Genomic DNA, 20682 nt, shown 5'->3' with positions numbered 1-20682 from the left:
AAAATAATCAGTCAATTAAATCTTTTTTATTTTTTCCCCTTTACAAAAAATAGGGGCAGAGGAAGAAAATACCAAGGTGTTATCATTATGCCATTTCACGAATTGCTACTAAATCTATCTGGCATTAGTTCTGTGTTGACTGACAATAAATCATATTCATCAACAGAAACACCGCAGTAAAAAATGAAACAAAAAATATTGATTGATGAACTAGATCTAGAATAACTCAGTTTTTCAAAATCAATGTTATGCCTAAAGTCAAATATTAAGAGGTAACATAAAGTCTCACCAAAGAACTTCCACAGACATGTTTTCATTGCTTTCCTTTCCCTTTGCATGCCCTATTCATTTACTTCCACCAAAACCAGCAGCAGCTGAGTGTAAAGAAAGCTTTCAGAAAATAGTATTTTTCTAAGTTGATAGAAATCCAAAGCACGAGCCAACTGAAAACTATTGTTTGGGTGTATGTCTGCTCGGCTCTGCAGGGATCTGTGGCAATTCTCATTCATTCTATTCTAAAAAATTCTTGTTCTGCCAAAGATAACAGCAAGGACCAGCTTCCTCCTGACTTTCACACACCGTCCTCTGAGTTGTACACACAGGCATTGTATGCACAGTGTTTTATTCAGACTGAAAAGTTAATGAGTTCTCTAGTGATCTCTCTTGAAACACTTGGAACATCACTGCCTATTTTTCCTTGCAGAAGGTACACTTTTCAAATTACTTTTATCTTTGATTACATGAAACCAAGCAAGGACAACAGAAAAAATTCTGTATGGCTGCGGGTGCAGGGCTGGTCTCACACAGAAGCATCTTTATACTGTGCTGGATCTTCAACAGAGTCCCTAGAAAATCCAGGTAAGGTCTTAGCTTAGGACTCATCCAAATAGAAGAGGGAAATAAAAGAACACTGAGACTTTTTTTACCAAAAATAGAAGACACTTAACATGTGGCTCTAAATTTGCTGATCTCAAAATAAAAAGAACCAAGAGTAGAAAATTGTAATGCTGATCTGGACAGACCTACTATAACAATAACAGTGAGCTAGACTCAAACTCCTGGTGCTTGCAGGAGTTCTGAGTAGGCAAGGAATTTATATTCCTTACGAATAAAATCTGTACCCGTGCCTGTCTCTCCCTATAAAGGGCCTTTGACCCACCTCATTAAACAGTAACATCTAAGAAGGCCTCAGGTGGCTCTCTAGCCTTGTGATAAAGCCGTATACAGGACAACATCTGAACAGCCTTGCTCGGCAACAGGATGAAACTGCAGAGCTCCAGAGCAGACAGAGTGCTTGTGTAATACCAGCCCTTCTGTGAAACTCGGCAGAGCATTGTCACAGACAGGCTCCCTTGCATCTCAATGCTGCCAGAGCAGCATTATGCCCATTAATGGCATAAGTAATGAGTCATGATATTAAAAACAGAATACCAGCGAGTTAAACCCAAACACAGATCCTCCATCCTGATTTCACTTCCAGTGACACAACTCTGGTGATTTCAGTGGGGCACCTCCTGGTTTTTTAGGACTTTTTGGTTTTGTTGCCACAGGGTACAGGGGAAAAAAAAAAGTGACAAAGTATCTGTTCACATGGATGATGAAATAATCTGTGTCAATGTACTGCTCTGTAATAAAAAAACCCAGTAGGGAAATGGAAGGGAACTGAAGGGAAAAGAATAGGAAATTTGAACAGCTCAGCTTGAGAAACTTTCTGTATTCTTCCCGTGTAAGAACTTTCAAGAAGAATCTATCTACAGTGTTTGTCATGACCTGAAGCAGCAACATAACGTTTCAATTCAAGTAATTTCACTGAATTTCCAAATCCAGCAAACCAAGTTAGAGATGAAGAAAAAAGTCCCCCAAATACTTCACAAAGTCACAGTCATTATGTGCATGGACGGCCACCTAGTACATTAAGGACTCCTGCTGATTCTCCAGTAGATGCTAAGCAGAGATGAACCAAGCCAGAGCAGGGAAAAACCAACCTATGAACACCACCACACAAATCAATTTGGGCCAAAAAAACGCCCATTTAATTCAGCTACGACAGATACAGCCTGGAGACTAATCTAATTTAGCTTGGGAACTCAATGGCTTTGATGAATCTGGGAGGAGGATTTTCCTCTTCAATCCTACATTCTTCCACACTGCTCCAAAACACGGTCAGGAAACGCAGCTGCTGACACTCTCCCTCTAATTCACAAACGTGTATTTTCGTGACTAACACCCACACTCCCCTTCTCCCTTCCCCGCTTGCACAGGAGCGCATTAAGGGCATTGCCTGTTCTGTAACGCTTGCTGCTATAGACTGCATATTGCCATGAGAGTCTAACCTACTTAGATTTATACAGCCATTCAGAAAGTAGTAATAGGAAATATACTTTACCCTAACCCTCCTATTTGTCTGCATTTTGAGGCTACAGTTGCCTTTGTTAAATCAACATTACGAGTAAGATTTCCACAGGCAGCCTGGAAGCACATTTGGTGCACTCCAACATATTTACACTGGAAGTTTTATTTGGTGCTAGACACTAAGTGTTACATTTATACTGTAATTTCATGTAGAAGTTCATTTCTTCAGCCTCTCCTTGTCCAAAGCACTCATGTATTTAATCACGTACTTACTTCTGCGATGGTTCACGTTTAAAACTTTACAAATCTATACAAACACAAAAGCACTTGTTTTGAAGAATTAGTTTCTATGTGAAATGGTAGTTGTCCTATAACAACTTTTATGGCTTAGCCTGTTCTAACTACCATGGAAAATGTTCTTTGCTTACCCACCAAGATTTTTCAAGGCTGGTGAATTAGAATGGAACGTCATAAAGAGAAGTGGTGGATGCTTCCCCTCCTCACCAACGCTAATATCAAATTTAAATGGCAAAGTCATTAAGGAAACATATGGATGCTACGTTTAAACAGACCATTAAAAGTACACAGCATAAGAACTCAGCAGAATGTTTTTAAACTACTTCTGAGACCATCTATATGACTTCCAGCTATATCCTAGCAGTGTATTTGCTATACAAACACCTACCCATGCAGAGTTAATATATTCAGACAAAGTATAAAACCTGGTACAGTTTGTAGGGACTTCTATCAGTCCTTAAACCCGTGAACTCTGCAGCCTCCTTAACTTTGTATCTACTGAAGAGGTCCTGCCTTTGCTATGAGAGTTGGTGGGGATGGGGCTGGGGGTAGCGGTGAACAAATCCCTACAGCAAGCCCTGCAGCCACCTCTGTCCCTTCATTTTTAGCACTTCAGCTCCGGTGCATACAATGCCCGGGCTTCCATCCCCAGCCGGCAGGCACTTAGAGCGCTCTTCCCCAACCTGCAGCACCCTCCCAGGACACAGGGCACCACAGCACCGGCGCTGCATCCCCCCGCAGCCCTCCGTACCATTTAGCTGGTTGTAGACCACTTCCTCCAGATGGTCCAGGCGCTGCAGGATGGACTCCCTGTCTGCCAGGCTGCCCACCTTGGCGCCGCGGCTCCTGGCCCGGCGGTCCGCGCTCCGGACGATCTGCACCAGCTCCTGGGAGCGGTCCTGGATCCTGCAGTAGACGGAGAAGAGGATGATGCCCACGAAGACCAAGATGTTCACCGTCAACAAAGTTTTGATTTTCCGTGCCACCGCCATGGGAGCCGCCGGCGCGGAGGCGGGGGGTACATCAAGGCGCGGCGGCCGGCGGCCTCGCGGCCACCCGGCGCGGCCGGGGCGCGGGGCAGCGCGGAGGGGCGCGGAGCGGAGCTGTCCTTCAGCACCGCCGCGCCGCTCCCCGCCCGGCGCCCGCCTTCGCCCCGAGGGGGCCGCGCCGCGGCGGGCCGGGCTGCATGGAGCGGGAGGGGCCGCGCAGGAAGCGCGGGGCGCGGAGCCGAGCCGCTGCTGGCTTGCGGTGCCGCCGCCGCCTCTCCTCCTTCGGCGGCTCCCGCTCGCCCGCCCTCGCTCTCCGCCGCCCCAAACGCAGAGCGCCGGTGCGGAGTGACGTGCTCCGGGGGAATCTCATCTACATGCACACGGTGGAGCCGCCGTGCCGTGCCGCGCCGCCCCGCCTCGCCCGCGGCTCCCCGCCCCGCATCCCGGCCCTGCCGGGGACCGCCGCCCGCCCCCGGGCCCCGCGGTGCAGCTCCAGCACTCGCCGCTGGATTTCGGCACGACGGAGCGTGAACGAGCCCGCGGAGGGGAGTGCTGCTCTCCCACGAAGACCACAATGACCATTTTCTCTTCCCTTGCCCACCGAGAGGGCCTTGCTCCCAAGCGTCACCACAGGCTGCTCCCGCGATCAGCCAGGATGAAGACCATGTCTGTGGGTGCAGCCCCGGGACACGAGCTGATGCCCTCCTGCCTCACCGCCAGAAAGCAGCTGAACCAAGTCCACATCCTCCCAGCAAGAGGAAGACCTGCTAACGCACTCTGCGCCACGCGTTTCCCAGCAGCCAAAGTACAAAACGGGCTAGAGATCCTACCTGGAAGCGAGATGGCTGGGACCACGTCCACAGGCAGGAGAAGCTCTTGCCAAGCATACACGGGTGGAGGAAAGCAGCCTAGGCCCTCACTCTCAAACACACATCCACTGACTGCTGAAGTATTACAAAGATCTCCAAGATTGCTATCTCTGGACATTAAGACAAGGCTTTTCAGCTGGCAGCTTCTCCACTCACGTTCACAGCATAGCAGCAGCATTCTTATTGCAAGCCTGTCCTAGCATTACTTTTTCCTAGAAAATACCGATTTGGTTTAAGAAAGTGCATTGAGCTAATGCTCAAGTGCAGCTTGCTAAATATCTCCACAGTTTTTAATATATTATAGCAACACCTGCTGGTCTCGACATGGTTAAGAATCTGTCAGATCAGTGTTTCCATTATAAACTCCGAGCTCACAAGCTGGCCACCAGAATTCAGTTCAGATTCTGACACGAGTGTAGAGTTTGTCCCACGAGCTGTAAACCACCTTTGGCTATCTCAGCAAGTTTACCAAGTTTTGATGCTTTGGGTTTCTCTGCAGTTTTAAATGGGCTCTTTCAAAGACATGATTCTCTCCATGACTGACTTAGGTCAAACAGTTGTTTCCTTTTGCTAAATCAATGTTCTTAAATGGTCAGCTTGAAATACTCTATAGTGCATAGAGAATACACTTATGTGGCTGAAACCTTACCTAGCACCATTCAAACAATAGCCGGCTCTTACAGATGACAGTCCATTCAGAAATCTCAAAGCAGGTTACAAAGGCTATACTATTAGAACTGACTGGAGGATGGCAGTAGTATTTTTGGAAAAATTTCAAGGTCAGAAAATGTATTTTCTTTTTTGCATTGGAACAAAACCAAAAAAGCTTTGAAATACTTTCTCACAAACAGTGTTGAGCTGAAGCCACTGTTTCCTGCCCAAAAGGGTCAGGTTCCAAATTTTATTCCCTCAGAAGGGCTCATATTGCCAAAAGAAAACTAGATCAAAATCAATATACGCAACCTCTGGATTTAAGTGAAAGTGCTTTTGTTGGAACCATACCTTTCAGCTCTGATTGCTGACCCACCTTACAAAAGTGGGGAAACGTGGGAAGGCACCAGAAACTTGCTCCAAACCAAGGGAACAAGCCAGAGGCAATGCTAGGATCCCATTCCAAATCACAAATCCAGTTTCTCTCTGTCTCATGCTACTACTCTTTCTCACTATTACTCTCTCTTATTGATATTATTCTCTCACTTATTGATTTTTACTCCTACTCGTCTCCATAGGGCTCATGTTTTCTCTTATATCTTCCAAGATGGATTAAGAAGCTGCTAGAAAGAAACACCAAGACGCTGCGTATTCAAATGACAGTCTGTAGTTGATTGCCCCCTTAACATCTCTCTGCTCTCATTGTGCTCAGCCAGACTAAGCACCTGGATGAAGGACAGCTGGCTGAAGATGAAGATGATGTTAAGTAGCCAGAGGTAAAGACTCTAAAAAACTAGTCAGCACTCTAAAATAGCCATCTGTCAGAGGCATCTCCTCTAATGTAGTAAAGATGGTTTATTGCCTTGGGGCACTTCTGAGCTGCTACCGGACTGTCAAATAGCTGCGGCTGCAGTGGTAACAACAGCATAAAAACCCAAACCTTGCTATTGTCCGTGGCTCTCCTTGAAACTGTGCTTGATCTTGCAAGTTATCTTTGCTTCTGTTGACTCTCGGCTACTGTAGAACACTCCATCTTGACACAAAGATGTTGATACAGAGAAAAACTTTCGCTGCTTTTGCATTTACAATCCTGTTTTGCTTAGCTACTGAGGCCAGAGACCTCAGTAAATTTCACTTCAAACAACACTGAACAAAAAGATTTTGAAAAGAACCTTTAGTAAAGCATTGGTCTTACAGCCATTATCTTCAGACCACATCACGCAACTAGTCAAGGCAACAGACTCCAAGGCAGCCTGACCCCGGTCCACAAGGAGCTACTAACTCAACCGATACAGAGGAACTAGATATTTCTTACTAATTAGTGAAAACTGTAACTTGTGCACAGTGACTGAAGATGATCAAGATACCCATCTTCATCTGGACACTTTCCAAGTTCAAGTTCTCCCCAGAAGTGGTCAGAAAAAGTTATAAGAAAAGACCACATGAGACCTACAAAGTACTTTCTCTACAGCAGAACCCTTGGAATCACCTGCCTTCTGTTGTACAGTCCCAGGTATGGCAGGTAATCAGATATTCAATAATCGACTTGCAGATGAAACATTAAAATAAGTAAGAATTTACTTTTGGGGAGAAGAGAGGGTGATTGAAGAGTTGCTTGGAAGTTTTTTTGAATTTTAAAAAGCTTAGGTTGAAAAAAATATTGAATTCAAGTTAATAACCATAAAATCATTCCCAGCCACTTTTCCAAAAGGACACAGATTGATTTATCATATCTAAAGAGACATACCTTTCTGATCATTCCACTGCACGATATGAGACATTTGCAAGAATGAATAATGTGTAGAAGGGAAGACTTTGATGTTTAAAGTATTTGAACACTAGCTTTAAAGGAAAAAAAGAACCCAAACCACAGACAAAATATTATGCCAGTGATGATCCGCGATTGGAGATGCCAGCTGTAATTATTCATGCACAGCAACACACACACACCTACCATTTTCCTAATGAAATCCCAACTGCATTTACTAGCCCATCACTTAGAGTTCTAATATAGCCTAATGTTTTTTCTACTTTAAGTTGTACTTATTTAGAAGAAAACAGCAACTAAAGCAGACAGACAAGTCTAAGAGCTGTTCGGTTACCCAGACACACAGAACTGAGGCCCTCATCCTGTTGCAAAGAGGTATTGCAGCCATCAAATAATTGTGCAGTCCAGTATTTGTGCAGCCCCCTTCTTACTATCTCTGTAAGAAGAGATCTGAGCAAACACGGTATTTGCATGAAATTGCATAAAGCTCTTTGCACAATCAGCTAGTGAGTTTGGAGGGAAATAAATCAGGAAGCCTCAGCTGTCTCGTTCTTGAGATGCTTCTGACCAGCCCTCTTATCTTTCCTGCTGCAGCTTCGGAGAAGATGGCAAGCTGGTATGAGAGTGGCACGAGAAGGCCAATAGCCAAGTAATTCCTCTTGCAACAAGACATTGCCAGGATGCCTCAGGCTTCAAACTGCCACTCTGCTCACGATGATGCAGAAGCTTTGGAGCATGTTCACAGTTGACCAGATACCTGTTACTGCTAGTATAGAGGTACTGTGGCCAGGTAAGGCAGCGAGAGGAATCCCCAACCTGACATTCATCTCCCTGCATTAAAAAGGCTGGAAACCCAAAAGTTGTGAGGGATTTCCATACAGTGATTCTATGCTGGGAACATTTAGCACTGGTTCAGATCATGAAGGCATATGGTGACTGGATAGCCTTGACTATAATTGATGTCTACTTAGCACAGAGTGACAACACAACATGCTGTGCTGTGGTTTCAACCAAGATGAAGGTGTTTACTTTGGTAAGATGACCTCTCTGCTATACTTATTACAGACCTGGTGCCATAAGCATTTATTAGTAGGGTCACAGTTACAGCATGCAAAGGCAGCAGACCTACTCAAAGCAGTAGGCACAACACAGGGATTAAGTATGCACAAGATTAGCCTGGAGGTGTTGAATTTTAACTTCAAACTTGAGGGTGATTCTAAAGCAAAGGAGATGCTTATAAATCAGAGCACATTTCAGAAACTGTACATATAGATACATATACCCTTTTAATTTTGGCAGTATCAGTCACTTATTAAAACTACACAGAAGTTTCCTAGATGGAATTTTGGGATGCTTCCTTCTAAAACTGCAGCAATTCTTACTCATACATAGGACAGTTCTTCAAACACACAGACTGCATTGTGTTCTAGTACCTGTTGCTGCAATATAGAGATGAGCTGCTCATATATTCCTCATACTGTACTAAAACTACAGGTTGATCCTGCAGAGAGGATTTATAACACGCAGCACAATTGCAGGCAGATCTGCTGCTTTCGTGCTTGTGATGTCCTGATGACCACACTACAGTAAACAGCACACAAATAAAACCCAACAATTATCCAAACACACATTAAAAACCCCAATAAACCTGTCATTGCAAAAATAGAATATAAATAACTGCCAAGACTAAAATAATCAGCCTGCATGCTTACATTTTACAAAGCTCTGATTTATAAACATTACAGCTCACACCAATTTTAATGAGTTGAGCCCCTACCTTTAAAAAAGAAAACCCAACTTCATAGTCCTCTATCCATTTTCTATTATTATCTTCTACTGTCATTTCAAAATAGGTTCTTGTTTGCTGAGAGCATTATTACCATTTACCACGATCAAAGTTTATCTGCATGGACTTAGATTTACTCCATAAAACAACAGAAAAAACATACTTGAGGACCCTGTCTCCCACAAACAGAGGGCTCCATCCATCTGTGCCTCAAAAAGGGAAGGTGTTTGGTACCTGCCTGACAGCAGCTGCACTGGGATCCCAAGCTGCAGAGTGGGATGGGTTTTTGTTAACCATCATAACTTGCTGTAAGGAATTTCAGAGGTAATGTGATGAAATAGATCAATAGAGACTCACATGGTAAAAATAAATCTGGGAAGTTTTCAAGGACAGCTTCTATGTTTGTCAGAGTTCTAATAAAGAAAATAACTATGCAAGAGATGTATAAATGTCATTTAATATCTAGCTATTACAGGTACAGAAATTACCTCATTATACTCCTTGAAATCCACCTTCACTTGTTCCCATTGCAAGAAAAGTTACAGAACCTAAACAATGGGTTTAGGTTGGGATGCTGAGGCTATCTGACCAGTGGTGCTTTCTGGTTCCCTGTGTTCCCTCTTGTGCTGTGGTCACTGTCTCAGCTCTCACACTCTGTATATCCTTTAAAGCAGAGGCTGCTCTTTGATAGTACTGTTTTTAAAAAATGGTTCATGAATGGTATTCCTAATCCCAGGAACAAATCAATCCTTGGCTTTATCTGTCAGTCAACATCTACAGACCATCACCCTAAGACCCTCCTTGGAATCCATTCGTCTCATTTCCACCTTTACTTTTAATCAGCCGACCTTATGGTAACGGAATTTACAGACAGCTCTTTCATTAGCATTTAATCAAATATTATCTTAGGCAGAAAACACTGTCCAGTTTTATATCAAGGCATGTTTTTAATACAGCTTTGAGGTAGAGGAAGGACTGGCAAAAAGAAGTGGGCTCTCAGACAGATGTCGAACATACAGTTTTCCCTGGTGCTGGAAGGATGTTCCTCCCTGTCCGATTCAACCAAGAGCCTGAGAAAAACCTGAACATTACCACTTTTTTTGCTCCTGGAATTGCACTGAATTCATTAGGCTACATTAATCTTTTGCCATCGTTGTCGCAGTCCCAACTGTGCCATGAGGTACAGGCTTGTGGACTTCTGTAACTGTTTGCCCAGGCTGATCCACTTGTAGGAAAAGAGCCTCATGCAATATTCATTACTTACTTGTCTCTGTCTTGATGCACATTATTAAGAGATTCATGGCCCTCTAGCAAAATCTTCACAACAAAATTAAGAAACACAGCCAGTCATCATGTCAAAGTCATAAGAGATTAAATATTTTAAGTGCAGCAGCACAGGGGTAAATTAGTATTGTTACCTCCTGACCCCCAGAGCTGCACCCAATGCTGGCTTTAAACAATAAAAATAATGAGATTTTTGGATTCCATTTATTTTGAAACAACAACTGGCAGCTTGAAAGAAGAAAACATGTTTTGGCAAATAAAGTTGACATTGACATTTTTAGCAAAGACTAGCTGTACAGTGGCTTGTCACTGGGCAAAGCTGAGGAATCACTGCTGCCTCTGATGTATGTTTTTCATTGGGCCAGTGCATGCGTGAGTAATAAAGAACATTTAGTTCAGTTTGTAGCTGCCTTTAACAGAGATGTTCAGGGTATTGAAATAGAAACATTTCTAGTGCTAAATCCTTCCATGTATTTTTAAAAATTACGATCTCAAAAAAAATCAGATAAAAGCTGATGTATGGTATAATTCCACCCTAAAAGCTATGCCAGTGAGAAGCCTTAACAGATGGAAGTAGGATGAGAAAACCAAACTCATCTAGTTGAGTTGAGTTCCCAAATATTTCCAGAAAAGGACAAAGTCCCATTTAACAGCTTTTTAAGCTTTTTTCTTTTTCCCCTTTAAAACACACTTGAAAAAGACCCAGTCTGTAGGAACAGCAAATGGATATGCAAATGCTTAAAGAACTGTCCTGCTGTTTCCTGTTCCAGACCAGACAACTACTCCAGTCCTCAATTCTTCCATCTGAAAACTGGGGACAGCTTGCCATAAGGGAACTGGCAGAATTTGCTTTTATTAATCTTCATCTCAATTTATTTAGAGACCATATGCAGCTTAAACCAAATAAAAGTCCAAAACAAGAAAAAACATGGAAAAACAACAGCTGTGTGACAGAGACACTAAAAGAGCAACATGGTGAGGGGAGCTGCAGGTAGACAGAGGCACAGAAGTATGACGTGCACAGAGATCCATAACCCTTTTTAGCTGTAGATGCTGGGAAGACATTCTCTATTATTCATTAATTCTATGGTGAGCAGATAGATTAAGCATTTTTCCTCTCTTAATTATTCTTGCTGTGGGCTATGAAGCTGAAGAGTTTCATTTATTTATATATTTACTTATTGTGAGGGAAAAATCTCTCTCACCAAAACCCTCTACGGTGAAACTGCAGCATCGGAGCCTCTGGCCAGGCTCCCAAGCATTTCAGACTGCACATGCCTGCAGCCATTGCATCCCATAACTGCAGATGAAGAACACTCACTGCTTCTGATACTAAATACAGGGAGATGCTCTATGTCGGTGGCTTGATTTTCTCAAGTACAGACATTAATGCCAGCCATGAAGGACAGATCATATTCCACCCACACAAAGGAAACATGAAATGGAAAGGATCAGGTCTGTAGTTTCCTTTTTGCCATGATTATTATATATTATATCCAACGTCTGTCCAATTGCATTGGTTCACAAAAATTCCCCAACATTAAATCCTTTAATGTCTATTGAGCTGCTTTTGATTTACATAAACCAAAGATCACCAACAAGCAGTGGACAGGCTGCCTAGTGCTGAGCAAAGCTTCTGCCCACGCTGGCTATTCCCTTCCATCCCTCAGGCACACAAGGCCCCTGGAAGGATGCACCTTGACAGAGGTTAGCACACACCTGCCCTGGCTTAAAATACAAGGGTTTCATTTGCTATTTCACAATGTTACACCGACCAAGAACTACTGCTTGTTAGCATGCTTTGCTCAACACAATTAGTGCAGTACCCTGCCAGAGCAAACACTGAAGGACAGCTCAGGTGATAGACTGAGGTTATTCAACTTTTGACAAAAGGTTGGGGGAATTGTCTTGAAACAGTAATTGTCTGTCACATGGAATACTGCAACTTCTTGAACACAGGAAAAGAGGAAACTATAGCAGGAATTGGATTAGGGCAGGAGGAAACTAGAGGCAGGCAGGTTAGTGCAGCAGAATCCAATGGATTTATCAATAGTCTAGGGCAGACTGCAAAGAAAATTTAAAAATTCATCTGATATGCCTGTAAAATAACTGAAGCTCGTTTCCTCCTCGGCCTTAAGAATCTCTGTCGTCAGTATGTGGGTAGGGAGCGTCTGTGGTACTGCAAAGCAGGGCCTGGGAGGATTTGTCATGGGAGGCTGTCCCAGTCTGAGCCAAAAAGACGACGGGGTGGCATAGGAAGAATAATGTATTTCTAGGAGTGACAATGTTCCCTACAGTATAAACACAGAGTCACAAGTAACAATGCATCATCTTACAGATCCATACCCTATCCAGACATAGTGCCACTGTTCCCTGGCTGAGGAAAGTGAAGTTAACTGCCTGGGCAAGCAAATGTTCTGGGGGGTTGTTTCAAAGAAATAACATTTAGGAAGCCTTCAGAACAAGCATGCCTTTTGCAGAGGTATCATTTCAAACACACAGCTGCACGAGTCTGTTCTGGAACAGAGGGTAAAACAGGCTTAAAGTAAAACCCTGCAACTTAATCTGGTAGCAGAACCACAACTAACGCTCACAAAACAGGTCTTACCATTAGCTTTAAATGGTCACAGGCACAACTACTGATTACCAGCAATTCCATTCTCTTGATGAGTCCTTCTGTCTGTATCTTACAGTCCCCCTCCCACATCACTTCCCCAAACTTTTTGTTCTCAATGCTTGAGTGGAGCATTGACCTTACAGCAGAACCCTGCTCTTGACTGGGACAGTGAGGTGCTTCCATCAACACACAGGCAAGACAAGTAATTATGGGCAATGGTGATAAGAACGGTGCATCTTTATAACATCCACTCTATGTATGACATAAGTGAATACATCAGATGACTCTTAAAATAGCTTGCTCTAAAATTAGGTAAGTGAATACTGCCACATAATGCTATAATACTAATGTAATTGGAAGAGCTGAATATAAAGACCAGATTTAGTGGTGAGAAAATCCTCTGCCTTGAAAATGTAAATTCATGTAATTGCCACTAATTGTGCATCGCATCAGTGTAAATTTGAACAGGAAAACTGAACAAGCAGCACTGAGTCTGACCTTTGTCAGGTAAAACCTTCACTTTAAGGAAAATCTGTGTGAGAACCAGGCTCTTTTATGCCCTCCTAACTTCCCAAAGCATGCTGCAGGCAAGTGCAAGGACAATACTCCAAACTCATCTCAAATGAAGTGCAATTTCTGTGGCACACCCCACTGTTCTAAGCCACAGCTTTCCAGTGCTTGGCTCCTCAGTTCCACAACTGCCTGAAAGTGCAGCACAGAGGGGAAGCTGGAGAGAAAAACTGGTTTTTAAATGCAGCTGACAAGAATACCTGTGCAGAGCTTGGTCCCAGGAGGGGTTTCTGGGCAGGGCTGATGTAACTGAACTGTAGACTTCCAGGATTATGGCAGGATAAAACTACTTAACTCTGAGCAGTAAGAGACTCACACTTCCGTGGGCACAACTGGACTGTTGTGTTAACAAGCTGTCAATTCAGAAATGCCTGGTCTCTTGGCCAACAGATGAAGCAGTATCCAGGGCTACATACATAGGTCCTGGCTGTTGAAGATGGAAGTCAGGTTCTACAGATGTGATCCACAAAAGTTTCACATACTTGTAAGCTTAGCAAAGACAGGCACGCACAGCAAAAAAAAAACCCAAAAAACCCAACCCAAACCATTTGGCTTGTGACACTGCAAACCCTCAGAAACAAGATTTGGGGTGACTTATTTTGTCATTTTTACCACAAGAAATCTCATTTACCCACTTATCCAGGCAATTTGTTTCAGAGAGGTCTTGGTTGACTCCAGCATTCACAAAACAACAAAAAGCAAAGCCCTAAAATCCTGTAAAGAGCTACAACTGTCAGTCCTTACTCCTCTGTAACTTTTGGAACATCACCTTCAGGTCAGAAGAAGAGGCAGATGATGTCAATAAGACATCTGCTACTACCAGCATATCCTAACCCACTGAGGAACCGTGCTTGGGGGGCAGTGCAATATCAGCATTAAATCCCAGCCCAAGATCTAGCCATGCTATTGAAAACCACCAAAAGGCAGGGCTCCACCTTGGGAAATCTTACCAAAGAAAGTATTACAGTCTCATAGCCATAGGATAAGAAAGACTTAAGAACTTGCAGCAAGATACAACTGGCAGGAGTAAACCTTTTATCCACTTTTTCTCTTCTGAAATCTCTCTCTCCCTAAATTGTGGTACATGGTAGCAAATCTGATACTGTCTTTAAATGGCAAGAGAAGTACCTCGATGCCTTTCCATCCACTCCTCTAAATCACAGTAAATCCTACAATAGATCATACTGCTTTGTAAGAGTTCTTATCCTAAAGGGAATTTGGGGGGTTCGAGGTGCAGAGAAGAGGGAAGACAAGACCTTTGTTTTAAGGAATAAAAATCTCCATCCAATAGCCAACAACAAACTAAACACTGCCATCATGGACACAGTTTGGCATGTTAGAGGGAAATTACTTATTCTTTTGGAAATAGTGTCACAAAACAGCTGCTTATATTGGATTAGAAAAGGCAGTTAGAAAATGCACAGCTCAAAAAGTAATGTTTTGTTTGATTCTTGCAGTTCTTTTTTTCATATAATTCCTTCTCCATTATTACCTAATTTAAAATTAATCTTGATATGATATTCACAAATAAATCCCAAGGTTCCTGCCTTTTTCAAATGCCCCTAGCATTTGTTTTCACACAGCTGTAAGTGGAGCTACACCGGTTTCCAGCAGCACAGGCTACAGCCCCAAGCATTCCTCTGCTGACTTCAGTGGGAGAAAGACAACCTCCGAACACGTGAAACTATATATCATCACACCAAAATGAAACAGTGCCCCAACCTTTCAAGCAAGGACCCCTCAAATGAATCTCTATCACTTTCACATAGGTGCATAGAAAAGTTGAAAGGATCGTGGTAGAGGTGAGACAGAATGGGATGTTTTCTCTTGCTATGCATTCCTCTGAAAGCACAGCTTGGAAATGGAGTTGGAATGTAACAGAAATACCAGTACATTAACTCTACTACCACCTAGAATGGTCTGTCAAAAGAACAAAGACAGTAACAGGTGAGAGTTGAGAGCAACACTGAAATTCCAGAAAACACACAGTAGAACTGGCTGTGAAAACCCACTCAGGCTTTACAAAATACCCAGCTCACTTCTGGCAGATGTGAAGGCAAATTCCCATTTCCATCTAAGTGAAAAATAGAGCAAAATTGAATCATGCGACTTCAGACAGGTCTGTGGACCTTTGACTTCACTGCAGGTGTTAGAAAGAAGAAGGGGTTTAGAGATGCAAAGCCTGAAACTTCCTTGTTGAAGAAAGAAATACAGTTATTTATTAGGTTGCTGTAAAGCCTGTAAAAAATGTTCAGACAAAAAGCTCGTAGCACTCCATTTATTCTTGCTTTCATGGGCCAACTTACACGCTTAGAGAAGAAATAGAAACGTTCCATATGGAGTTCAAAGAAAAGGTTAAAATTATAAAAAAACCTCCAAACCCACCCTCCAAAGCTACAATCCTGCACTTGTAGTAAATTCCATTACCCTTCAGATGAATGTGTCCCACTGTCACATCTATGACACACAATAGCTTCAATCCTGACAACTTCTCATTTTGGGAGGGAAAGCTCGTGAGGAACAAAGAATCATTCAACATTTGTGTGCTTGCAAGTCCATTTTTTTGCTTCATTTCTGTCCAGTTTAGCCCAGCTGACAGAGCTGCAATTTCCCAGCCAGGCTACCTGCCTCTGCAAACAGTCTCTCAGTGAGCTGGAGACCTGCAGCACCCCCGAAAGCAGCCTGGTGAGCTTAGGGAGTGCAAGGCATTTGAATTTTAGATTGCAGAATTTCCTCCATCTTTCAAGAGAGTCTTGCTTGATGCTTCAAGTCAGGAAAGTCAATCGAAACTTAATTCTTTCCCTTCTTAGATTTATAGCAGCTGTAGATCAGGAACCTGATTTGGGACTGATTGGTTTCCTCACTGAAACTTAAAGAGTTTTTCTTAAGGTTTGCACCTTGAATAAAGGGGGTGTGTGTTCTATCATATTACAGCACTATATTTTATTAGAAAGCATTAGTCAACCCTTCTTTCCTGGAAATCCACTGGTGGTACATTCATGTGTTGTCAGAACGTGGCAATGACTCAACAGCACTCTGCACTCAAGACAAAGGTACACAGGGCTCGGCTACCCTGGGAGATGACATCATTCATTGAAAAACACCCAAAAGTGGACCAAAGGCATTTATTGCAGCTGCTCTTGGGTTGGTTTGTTTTTTCAAAAGGGTTACTTGGTTTCAAGACTTTCACCTCTTCACACTAAGTTTTACATTGTAAATGACATCCTGATACGAAGGGAATATAGACATTAAGAAGAAGTTCTTCACCAAAAGGGCTGTCGGGCACAGGAACAGGCTACTCAGGGAGGGGGTTGAGTCACCGACCCTGGATGTATTTAGAAGACAGGTAGATGGGGTGCTCAGGAATATGGTTCAGTAAAGGACAGATATGGTTGGATGCAATCTCAAAGGTCTTTTCCAACCTAGTGATTCTGTGAATCCAATTTTGACCCTAAAGAACTTTCAATTTTTTGCTATTTTATTTTACTTTTTCATTTTGGTGAAAAAAAAAAAATAAATCTTAAAGACTTCATTTTTGGATCTGGATGTTTGTCTTCACTGGTGTTTTGATTTAAACACACACATCAGTTATTTGTATATCTCCAGTCTCCTCACTAAAAATCTTCCTCTTTTAGGGCTTATAGGAGAAAGTTTACTTCAGAATAACCCACTCTGATTTGGGGCTTAGAGAAAAAGATGTTAGTTCATATAAATCAATAAGTCTTCAGTGAAGAAGAGGAAGCTGTGCGCTTTCAGGCTAGGCTAGGAACCAACCCAATCCATTTTCACTATCTCATTTTGGAGATAACTTTTTTGTTTGCACATATATGTTTCATTACTCAAAACCATTTAGTTTAAAAATGTAATTACATAGAACATTCATGTAGTATTTCCCTAAATGAGGTGCACTGAAACACGCGAAGTACAGCAAGATAGGGACATCACGCTATACAAAAATAGGAACCCTTGACAATAGAGTAGTGCTTTGAAAAGATAAAGGGAAGATCAATATGTTCCATCTTTATAGACTCTCATCTTGTATTCTCCTGTAGTCTCAAGTCAAAGCCTACTTTTGTCTGCAGTCTAACAAAGGGTATCGGTGTTATGAAACGTTCAGTAGTTCCTTCTGTACGCTCCCTGATAACTTGTCATTTATAATCAGTCTGAAATTCAAAACACCTTTTTCTTTACTGGCCCAGTTCCCTCTGCAGAGTGGCTCACAACCAGCCACAGTATGGGACCTTGTTTCCCTGCGCTTCCAAGGGGGTTTCCTTTGTTTGGTCCCTCCCCATTGAGCTCTCTAAATGCACTGCTAGCGGTGGCTGGAGCAGGAAGCTGGGTGAAGAACAAATCCATTTAGCCAACAGACTGGGCACTGCCATAACTCACCAGACAGTAAACTTAAAGCTAGGTTACACACTGAAAAGAAAAATACACCTCTAATACACAGCCTCAGAGGAGGATGAGGTAAATAAGCCCCCATTCACCACAGCTCTTGACAGCTAATACAAGGGGTGGCACATGAGCACTGAGGCTTGCTGTTTGCACCCAAAGTAGCTGAAAACAAAGGCATCCAAATATGGAGGTCAAGCCTTGAGACTCAGCAAAGCATCCTACCTGCTATGGCTCCAGGAAGGTATGGAAGGGAAATGTACAATGCTCGTCAGGGCAAGCACAGAGCAGAGCTGCACAGCAGCTGAAGGACAGAGCTTGTTACCATCTCAGGACTACCTGGAGGTGACAGCAAGTACTTGTGTATAAAGTGACTCTGTTTTCTTCCCTTTTCACCCAGATATCTGTATTTAAGATGTGCCTGTTCACAAGAACTGATGCAAGATGGGAAAAGAAGCATGAAATCACACTGATTTCTTCCAGAATAACTTAAAATATCTCCCCTGGAAGCACAGAGTCCCTGTGATACTCCCTGGTGTCTCAGCCCGAAAGCTTTACAGAGTCCTTCTGCGAGGCACACTGTGCCTCCGCTGGTTGCGCTTGTATTTATAGCAAAGTTTTCCTCTCCAGTTGAACAGCACAGGTATTCAGCACTCCTTTGAGAATTTCTAATGTTAGTTTGGGAAAAAAACCACTCAAACATGTTTGTGCCTGTGTGCCATCTGAAGCATCAGTCTGGGAAGCAACATCTCTTAACATCATGGCAGGGCAACTTGCTGGGGCACTAGCATGAGCTGCAGCTCACTGGCTCCACAGACAATTCACTCAGGAGAAAGGAATTCTCTTCAAAATCAGATTGACTGGCTTCTTTCTTTCATGTGTCACCACTGTGGCTAACTGCACTTCCATCAGCAGCAGGCTGGTTAGCTCCCAGCATTCCACAAACCCTGTACAAAGGAAGTGGGATGTAAGAGGGTGCAAATGAGTCCTGTGAACACTATTCCTGTCCCCCAAAGCAGCTAAACAGATAGGAGCCTACAACAGGTATAGTGCAGTGTCTGTTCAATTAAAACAAAATTAAAAAAAAAAAAGAAAAAGATACTTCAGCACTTCCATGGACAGCACAACTGACAGACATAGAAACCGATTTTGAACTTAATTTCAACATTCAGTGCTTATCAAGGCTTTTCCCTTAATTATATCTGGAGAAGGCAGATGCAAAATTCTCAGAGTTCTTGTTTCATTTTTCTGAACTCCAAAATCCATCATTGCAACACCTGGGATTGCCAGGAATCAGAAAATCCTTTTCCATATTGGGGCTGATAACAAAATTCCATCACTTTCCATTCATACAGAAGCCCATGAAAGCATAAGCTGGGCTTTGCTAATCTGAAAAATCAGTCAAGACCTTCACATGCTGCCCTTCAGTCCCATCTGGGGAACACACTGTGCCTGCCCCATCCAGAGGGCAGACCTGCAGCCTGGGGCAGCGTGAGGAGGTGGCCTGTACTGTTTCTTTAGCAGAGGCTGTAAATCAGACACTCACTTTATCCTGACATAATTGCAGTTACTGCATGTGTTACAGCAGATAAAGCAGCACCCAGCAGGACAACAGAGTAAAATGATGCCCACAACCAGCCTTCAACTTCCCAACACAAAAAGAACGTTCTCTGGAAACTCCAAACTCCACTAGATGAAAGCTTGAGTACTGGATAAGGAGGCTGATGAAAATTTGGAAGAAATGCTAAAGAGACAAAATCCTTTTGCCATAGACAATGAACTGCTATAAGGACCGCAACACATTTCTTATCTTCCACTGAGTTTTTGTCTGGATGCTATTAGCACAGCATTCCTCTGATCATTTGTAAATGTCATTTATAAATCCTTGCACAACTGTTCTCTGCAGAGTAGATTACAGGGCCCAGCCTTCCTTCGTTCAGATTGCAGACCATGCTCTGTGCTTAATAAGGACGCTGCATACGGTGTTTGCTGCAGTGACTATGACCCATGATGCACTGTACCCAACCAGAACCTCTGCCAATTCACAGAATCACAAGGTTGGAAGAGACCTTTAAGATCACTGAGTCCAACCGTTCCTGTCCTATGCTAAACCATATCCCTGAGTACCTCATCTACCCTTTTTTTAAACACATCCAGGGAAGGTGACTCAACCCCCTCCCTGGGCAGCCTGTTCCAGGCCCTGACAACTCTTTCAGTGAAAAATTTTTTTCTAACATCTAACCTGACCCTGCCCTGGCACAGCTTCATGGCATTTCCCCTTGCTCTATCACCTGTTACTTGGCTGAAGAGACCATCGCCCCCCTCTCTACAACCTCATTTCAGGTAGTTGTAGGCAGTGATAAGGTTCCCCGCTCAGCCTCTTCTTCTCCAGGCTGAACACCCCCAGCTCCCTCAGCCACTCCTCATAGGATTTGCCCTCCAGCCCCTTCCCCAGCCTGGTTGCCCTTCTCTGGACACGCTCCAGGACCTCAATGTCCTTCTTACGGTGAGGAGCCCAGAACTGGACACAGTACGTGAGGTGCAGCCTCACCAATGCTGAGTACAAATGCTGATTCCAGTAAACCACTGAACGTGGGATATGTGAAATGCAGAGGATCACACTCTCAGTTTGAAAACTTGCACTCATTTCCTCTTGGAACGTTCAAGTCACCGCTGGTTCTGGCTGGTTCAGGACAATGGGCTCTGCACAGGGATTGCCAGCCCTACTCAGAGCTGTCCAGGTGCAGCTGCACATCTGGGTCCACCCCAGGCTCACAGCTAGTAATAATACAATTTAAAGTCTGCAATATATGTGTTCCTTCCTGCCCGCCGAGAACGGCACAAACAGCATCAGCTGCTTCTACAGACCAGCTGGCCATTTATATTCTGTCTCTTCTCAGCGATAGGGAGGCAGGCAGAAAGGGAAGTTTGATGTGCTAAGAACCCCCTATTCCTAACCCAAGCCCTACCTGCAGACAGCTATGAAATTCATGCTAGTTGTGTCCATTACAGGACCACTGGGCACTGCTCCTCTCCATCCCCACCAAACTGACCAGCAAATGCCACCCCACCACAGCATCCCAACAGCAAACAGACGAGGTAAGGAA

At 43.4% G+C, this 20682-nt stretch overlaps 1 protein-coding gene across 1 annotated transcript in view; it reads right to left on the bottom strand.

The window, feature by feature from the left end:
- GALNT9 (polypeptide N-acetylgalactosaminyltransferase 9) overlaps positions 1-3666 on the bottom strand; it is a gene marked incomplete at its 3' end in the record, with an annotated part of 149382 nt that extends 145716 nt beyond the window's left edge. The window contains exon 1 of the mRNA XM_084271881.1: positions 3401-3666. Within this exon, the coding sequence (XP_084128007.1) occupies positions 3401-3641 (241 nt within the window). The 5' untranslated portion in view covers positions 3642-3666. The remainder of the gene's footprint in view (positions 1-3400) is intronic.
- Positions 3667-20682: the final 17016 nt, after the last annotated feature.

Source organism: Gallinula chloropus (assembly GCF_964237585.1).
Source record: "Gallinula chloropus genome assembly, chromosome: 17".
NCBI classification, from domain to species: domain Eukaryota; kingdom Metazoa; phylum Chordata; class Aves; order Gruiformes; family Rallidae; genus Gallinula; species Gallinula chloropus.
The sequence above is the reverse complement of the archived record's forward strand: the minus strand, read 5'-3'. Positions and strand labels throughout refer to the sequence as shown.